Raw genomic sequence first — 8427 nt, forward strand, 5'->3', positions numbered from 1 at the left:
GGGGGGGGGGGGGGGGGGGGGGGGAGATCATCTGTCGGTCATAGTTTAACGGCGCCGTTAGGATGGATGTCACCTGCTTCAAGCCTTCTGGAAAGCCTCCAATGTTTACAAGCCAATGATAGGGGGAGGGGGGGTGGGGGGGTGGTTGTACACAGTCTGGGGAAACAGTAGTCAAAACAAAGGGTTGAGCACAGTAAAGAAGTAGGAGGGTGTTAAAAGCCGTCCCACCAGCCAGGGGGTGAACCGCGAGGATGGGGATCTCTGACTCGCTTTACAGCCATCGTCAAAGGACGGAGCCAGTTTTTCATCAACTTGAGAGCTTTACAGCTGGATGATAAAAGTCTTTCAAGGACATCTACTATACAAGTCCAAGGACAGCACAGAGGGTCGCTGTAAACGCACGCAAACACCAGACGGGGATTTATTGGCCGATATCCGAGTTTCACGTTCACGTTGAGCATCTAAAGAGAGCAGCTTGTGTTAAACTGACTGAAAATCCCACATCAAGAATGAATAAAGCGCGTTGAGAAAGAATAAACTGACGCGAATGCTCAGACTGATGCCTCCTCCTTCCTCCCTTTTCTCACCCTCGTCCTCCATCCTGCTGGTGTTAAACAGCTCCTGCTCTCAGACCAGTATGGCATCTCTACTTCCTCATAAAGCCCTGATAATATCAGAAGATAGGCAGTGTACACACACACACACACACACACACACACACACACTAAAGTTTCCCATACTGCAGCAGATCCAGGTGGCGTATTAATGCCAGCCGGAAATCTTTACTGTGTCACGTGTGACGGACCTGTGCTGCTGGGTGTTCATTAAACGTCGTGTGTACACTGTGGTTAAAGTTTTGCCTCGTCTCAGGAGCTTCACCCAACATCCTCTGTGACACAAGCTCAGCTAATGCAAAGCGGCAGAGACGGCGAAGTGATTCAAATATATTAGAAGCAGGAACGTTAAATACGTTCATCGAGGTTTTCTTCCTATTGTAGAAGGGATGTTTTAGAGCTTTTTGATTGCTGTATAGTTGAGCTGAAAGGCCGCAATTATATTGTCACTTAATTCATCATTTCAGTCATTTCTTCACTGGTTCCAGACGATAAAATATGAGGATTTGATGTTGTTCTTTGTCATGTGACAATTAATATCTTTAGGTTTGAATGTGTCACTTTTAGGCCGAAATTAATTAATTAATTGACAATAAAATTGATTTTTTATTTGCATCCCTAATTAGCTGGTTTTCCATGTTTTATATCATTTTAAATTCAATATCTTGGTGTTTTGGACTGTCAAAGAATTTGAGGATGTTTGACAATTATTTTTGACACATCCTGCATTAAATTACTGAGAAAGAATAATCCACAGAATAACTGATGTAAAATATATAATCTTTAGCTGCGGCTCTGCTGTAAAGCACATTTTGTACATATGCTTAATGTGTCTTCACAAAACTAAATGACGACTAGGACGGAAATGATGAATCTATTAGTTGATTGACAGAGAATTAACTGGCATCATCTATTAATGAATTTGTCTTTTCTTTTCTCTGAATGATCTGGTTCCAGCTTCTCAAGTGGGATATTTTGCTGGTGTTCTTGGACTTCTATGATATTAAACTGAATAACTTTAGGTTGTGTCATCTGGACATGTTTCACTAGTTATTGCCATGTTACGACCCAAACAGATTCATCGAGAAATGAATCAATTGTGTAATAACTGAACTTAAGTGAAGTGAAAGTGACAATGTTTTACAAAACTAGGCTCACGAGCAAGCAGCTGTCTGTCGACTATTGCTGCGTCCTTCGACTTGGAAAATAAATGAAGACAACACCGCATTATTTAACCATTAACAACGCAACACTTTAATAGATTCATCTCAAAAAGGAACCTATAAATGATATTCAAAAAAAGAGAGGGAGCCTTTGTTACACGAAGGAAACCAGTAGTGACTAAGGCAGAAGGATATCTAGAGAGAGAGACTGGGAGCTCATCACTGGTGAGTAACTGGGAGGAAGCAGCATTCCACACAGACTTCGCATTCCTCTGCTATGTGACGTCCTTCAGTACAGCTAAATTAAGAGGAGGAGGAGGAGGAGAGTGCTGGCTTGTGCCCCTGAGTAGGACTCTGCGGCCCCATCTGCCCAGCATGAAGCCGTTCGTCACTAGTGAGCGCTCAAGCAGTAAGAAGGGTCCATGTGCCTCTCTGGGTGCCTGATGTCTGAAGCAACAGAAACAAAAACGCACTGAAGCAAAATACAGAAATGCACACGCTGAAGTTGAGGTCCCCCAAAAAACAACAGGTCAGGATGAATGAAACATGAACTGCAGGATGCTCCTGCTGAGCCTCAGACGAGTGTGTGTGTGCAACCACTTGAGCTGCATCACACACACACACACACACACACACACACAATGTGCAGACGCTGTAACAGACGATATGTCATGCACGTAGCCGCTGATACTCGAGACTCGTCAGTGAATACGTGTGTCAGCGGCCGGGTGGGTGAGGGGTGCACGACTTTATGGTTTAGTGCGCGAGGGGCTTTCATAGCAAAAGTAAAACGGCAAGACCAGGAACGCTTCCCGTATTTTAAACAAAGCAGAGCCTTGAAGCACTGACGCAGATGGCAGCCTCTTTCAAAAAGAAGAGCAACTCCTTTCAAAAGAGGAGAAAAAATAAATATTTGAACGGCTCCGTCGAGCCGGCGTAATCCCAGCTTCCTGCCAAACAACATGCCTGACACAGGAATCCTGAAGTCGATCTGGCACATAAGAAGCCTTGTGTTACTGGCAGAGACATACAGACATGTTGTATTTTAGAAGACCTGCTGCAGTATAAACAGCTTCTTCCACACACATATGCTGGACGTGTCAGCCCAGTCCGGCAGAGATTTGCATCTCCATTACAACAGGGCTACCTGCCTGAATGTGTGTGTGTGTGTGTGTGTGTGTGTGGGTGTGTGTGTGTGTGTGTGTGTGTGTAATTATGTAACACATTTCATTTCCTAGACTCTTCACAATCAAAGTCCCCCATTTGTTGTTTTTGCTACTGGAAAGAGCTGAACACAGACAGACTTTTAAAAATGTCTTTCTCTCTGGTCTGTCAACACATGCTTGTATGAAGGAACGAAGGGGGGGGGGGGGGGGTCACAGAGATGGTCCATTTTGGGCACGACTCAGCATAACTCGTAAGTACGCGGACGTCTGCTGCACAGAGCCTATCTGTACACACTCTGGTGCGTAAAATTTACGTCACGCGGACCCTCAAGTACTCGCCGAATGGAAATGCAAATCAGCTCGGCATGGTTTGACTCGGCAAAGCCAAAAGTGCTGTTAGCTGCGTTGTTGTGTGCTTTTTCTACAGAAATAGGCTGGAAAAAAAAAAAAAGGAAAAAAAAAAGGTTTTTGTGGCCATATTAACAATCCAGGGCTACAGTAAGCTGACTGATAAACACAGACGGAGGCGAGTGTCAGAAGAATTACTGCCTTGAGCAAACACACACATTCATCCAACTAGAAAAATATTGGGCTAAAAAACCTGACCAACATCAAAAAATACACACCCATACAAATCCTTCATACAACATATGATAACTAAAGAAAATACACACAAGTATTAATTACTCACATTACAATGATAAGCGGCATTTTCTCTATCCAGACATGCATTTAGGAATGATAAAGGTTGATATGCTTTTTTTTGATGAACTGTATTTTAGCCTTATCCATATCCGCTCCTATGTTTGTCAGCTGTCAAAAACACTCCTGTGTGCCCAATTAAAACACTTGACATACATGCAAAAGAAGCACTATGAGGCGTAAAGGGAAAGCTGTGAAGTTCTATATGCTCCTCAAGGAGACCTATTAAACTGGAGTGTAAGTGGGCATTGAGCAGCTGTATTGTGTCTTGATAAGGATGTCAGATCAGAGTGGTAGTAACTACATGCAACACTGTAAGCAATAATAAGAGGAAATCACAAATCGTCCATTTTAGCAGAGAACGGTGAAATATCTGTCTGACTCCTTCCCAAAGTCATGTCACGGAGACGAGCCAAGCCAGAGCCCTCGTCGCTTGCGTCGGAGCACAACCCGTGCGGGGCTCGGGCCCGATGGGCTGAGCGGATACCTACGCAGCATTAAAACACGGGCCAGCACCTGCACTGCAGACGAGTGCACCGACACAGCAGCCTGAAAACACGGCCGTTTGAAGGGAGAGGGCCCGCAGAGGTGACTTTGAGCTACTTCTGCACGCGCAGAAGGATGAGGAGAGGAGACGTTGGACTATTTTCTGACATTTCAGAAACAAAACTTAACCGTTTCATTCACTACCACACTTTTAATTGCCTTCCAGCTGCTACCATTGTACAGTATCTGCATCACTGCATTTGAAGCCTTCTCCATTGACCATCAGTCATAAAGAGAGCAAGATGAAGACGGTGACAGGCTGAGACTGCTACAGGCTGACACCAGTCTGCTGATGCTGGCAATGACAGACAACAGACATGCAAATAGGCATCAATAGACTCACAGCTTACCCTATACTGAAAATAGATGAGATGAGATAATAACACAGAGTAAGGCCGTTGAGGGAGTTTTTCAGGTTTAAAAGAGGAACACGCTGATTTCATTGATTACCACTTTGAAGCACAGAAACAGAAGCAATCAGTGAAGTTTAGCTTCTGTAGTGTTTGGGACATTCTCTCCGACCCTTTTGTTTGTGTTAACAAGGGCTGCAACTAACTATTATTTTCATTATTGATTGATCTGCGGGTTATTGTTTCCGTTTATCAAATAAAATATTGATCATAACAAAACATTGGTAGAAAATGCCAGTCACAACTATGCAGAGCCCAAGGTGACATCTTCAAATGTCTGGTTTTGTCTGAACCAAAAGCACGACAAGAAACAACAAATCCTGCCATTACAGCACTAACATGCGGTTGTTACCTAATCTGCGGGTACTAATCTAACATATTGATGCTGTGCCACTCTTTTCTCCCGCTCCAAACTTCTGCAGGGAAACAATAGCAACACTGATCCTGGCTCAACGTGTCCCGATGGCACAACAATGACGACACCATCTTAAAATCTGCCTTCGAGTACATCCACACTACTCCGTTTCTATTTGGAAACAGATTTTTCAAATAGAAACAATCTCCGTCCACACGGACGTTTCAGCTTCGTTTTCGAATTGATCTGCATCCACACGGCAACCTTCGAAAACGGACCATTAACGGACATCACGTGAGCATTAACGTACATCACGTGAGCATTAGCGTACACTGGGCATGCGCGTGACGGTGTAAACAGGAAATGGATTGGTTGCTTCGTTAAAAAAAAATACGACAGAGTAATAAAGTAGTCTTTAATAATGAAAGGTTGTGTTTGATACTTAAGATCTTCCTCTAAAATATTCTTCTATAAACTCAAACAGACACAGTTCGTGGAAAGTTTTAGAAGTTTTATTTTTCAGACTTAGTTACAGCGCTGTGGGTCTATCTCTATCTCTCTCACACACACATCAAATGTACTTTAAAATAAACACTTAAACGTAAATGTTTACTAGATTATGGGTCCATAAATGTGGTCAACACACGTCTCTCACTCATTTCCTCGGTGTTGTTGTTGTCTGTTCTCACTCGTAGCTCTGAATAGCATTTACTGCTAACTGTGGCTTCAGACAGCCGCTCCATAGGGCTGATAACGCCACTGGTCACGCCGCTCGCTAATCGCTCCAATAACAGCTGCTTCCTCCACAGAAATGTAGATAATTGAAATGCTTTTACTGCACAACAGCTGCTAGTACAGACAACAAAGCAAGCAACGCTTGAAATTCATTATCCATGTTGAAATGAATCACTGGTAGCCCTGGCTGTTTGTTTTCTTCCGGGTACGGGTCACGTGATAGTGAGTGTGACGAATTGGGGAAGGAGACGTCATGGCTGCTAAGAACCAATCAAGTAGCGAACACGGGTGTGGGCGTCATCTTTTCTAAACATATCCGAGGTGTGTCACACAGTAGGTGAGAAATACAACAGGTCTGGCTGAGGTGACTTGCACTTCACGTTTTTCAAGTCTGGGCTGCGTTCCAATCACTGGCTCCATCGAACAGAGACGAAAGCTGGGAGTGTCCTTTAAACAACTGGGCGACCAATAATTTTTCCATCGTCACATCCAAGTGCAAAACTAAAAACAGCTGAACTGCCTCTGCGGGGCTTGAAGCACTGGCATCTCCATAACCCTGTACGTGACATTATCAGGGATGAATAGGACATTGATATGTATGCGTTTAAAACTGATGACTCGTTAGGTCTAGAGCTGAAACAATTAATCAATCAACAGGAAATTAACCAGCCGCTACTGTGATGATGAATGAACCAGAGTAACTTACGTTACTGTCATAATTATTTCATTTCATAGAGTTAACAGTGCATTATTTAATCAAAAAATAATAATCAATAGATGAATGGATCATTAGTTGCTGCCCTAGTTAGGATTGAGGTTGGGTTAATGTGAGGAAAAACACAAATAGATGGGAAACAAACAAATAGTTTAATGGTAAAAGATATGTTGTCTTAAATGCCATCTGACATTAACACCTTGATCACATTGTCAGTCCAATATTATGAACATCAACGACACCTAACTCCATTCCACAACAGCTACCGTGATGGTATCGATATCTGTCATCATTTCCTGTTGTCATACAACAAATCATTAAATGACATAACGTTAATCTTGTACATTTGCCAAAACAGTATATACGAGATGAATTTCAGCCAGTGTGTAACAACATGATAGGCTAGTTATGAACCTTATTAAACGGGGTTAATGAAGTCGGCACAATCTACCGGTGACAGATAGTAGAACTAATGCTAGCGACTGTTAGCTAACTAGCTGACAGACTAGCTCCAAAGCTCACAAACTGTGTCAGATGTAAGATAAACGCAAAATCGATCAAACAACAAATTTTGACTGAAGTGAAACTTCTTCACAGCCTAGCTGACACGTTTCTTAAACAACACAGATTCTGTCTTTACACTGACAAACGCGTCTGGACAGTTTCACCTGATCGAGTTTACCTAAAACTGGTACCCAACATTAGCAAACTGCTAGCTGGGTTTAGCTAATGTTAGCCAGCTGGTTAGCCACCTTCCACAAGTCCAAAACTGCTTCTAGATGGTTCACTAACTAGATGTATGACATACTGGGAGGAGCGGTGGTTTCTTACCCTTTATAATACGCTTTCACCCGGACTTGGTGTGAGTTCTCGCCCGGGTGGGACATGGTGCTGTCCCGCAACGTCGGCATCATGAGCTCGGCCGTGGTCAGTCCGAGTCTTTGGCTCTCTAGTTGTGTACCACGCCCCCAAAACACGTTGTTTTTAAAGTCCGCCGAGACACCGAGGGAACAAGGAGGCAAGTGTAGATGAAAATAAAGAGTTTGGCCTTCCTTGGAGAAACAACAATAACATGTAAAGTAAAGAAAAACTTGCGGGATCCACCAAACAACTCCCTACTGCAAAGGCCTAACGATGGACGAGTCCATTGTCGGAATGCTTGGGGGTGGCGCGCGCACACGCGCACACACACACACACACACACACACACACAGACATGTATACTGGCGCTCAATAAATATTGAACATTGAAATCTATTGTTCTATACATATTTTAAGTGTACAATGTACAAGAAACATATATTATATGTTTAATATCTCTGAAAAGGTAAATATATACTTTGCCTGCATTCCGACTGTACCAAGTGAAGCACTTTATATGGGTAAGTGCTGCTTTCATGTGCACACATCTGTGCTCGGACATCGTAGAAGCCTTCGAGATATGTCGCGCATTCAAGTGCTTTGGTTTGGAAATAACAACAAAATTGACCAGGAACAAAAGTAAAAGAGTTTGTGAATGTCCATTTGTTGTTTTAGAAATGAGTGAACTACTTTGTGCTGCTGTGCTAGTATGAAGAAAACAAATATGTGATTGATAAAAGAAAATAAAGAAGGAAAAAACATTAGCCTACAAACCACAATGATTGTTTGCATGGACTACAAAAATGTAATTAAACAATAACTCCAAATACTAGCATTATATTTATTTATTATATTTATTTATGTCATGCAATGCTACATTGGGCTACAATAACAAATACAGGCTACAGCAACTTAACATACTAATAATATTAGCTCTCTCTCTCCCTCTCTCTCTCTCTCCTCTCTGTCTCTCTCTTTCTCTGTCTCTCTGTCTCTGCTACGCTCCCTTTTTCTCTCTCTCTGTCTGTCTGTCTGTCTGTCTGTCTCTCGCTCTCCCCCTCTTTCTCTCATTGTCTCTCTCTTTCTTTCTCTCTTTCTCTCCCTTTTTCTCTCTCTCTCTCTCACTTTCTGTCTCTGTCTGTCTGTCTGTCTGTCTGTCT

At 42.8% G+C, this 8427-nt stretch overlaps 1 protein-coding gene across 1 annotated transcript in view; it reads right to left on the minus strand.

Annotated features, from left to right (window-relative positions):
- Positions 1 to 7549, minus strand: part of prkci (protein kinase C, iota) — a 26697-nt gene extending 19148 nt beyond the window's left edge. Inside the window, exon 1 of the mRNA XM_031865019.1 lies at positions 7238 to 7549. Within this exon, the coding sequence (XP_031720879.1) occupies positions 7238 to 7320 (83 nt within the window). The 5' untranslated portion in view covers positions 7321 to 7549. The remainder of the gene's footprint in view (positions 1 to 7237) is intronic.
- Positions 7550 to 8427: the final 878 nt, after the last annotated feature.

The sequence above is a fragment of the Anarrhichthys ocellatus genome, unplaced genomic scaffold (genome assembly GCF_004355925.1).
Source record: "Anarrhichthys ocellatus isolate YVR2014 unplaced genomic scaffold, GSC_Weel_1.0 scaffold32, whole genome shotgun sequence".
In the NCBI taxonomy this organism is placed as follows: Eukaryota; Metazoa; Chordata; class Actinopteri; order Perciformes; family Anarhichadidae; genus Anarrhichthys; species Anarrhichthys ocellatus.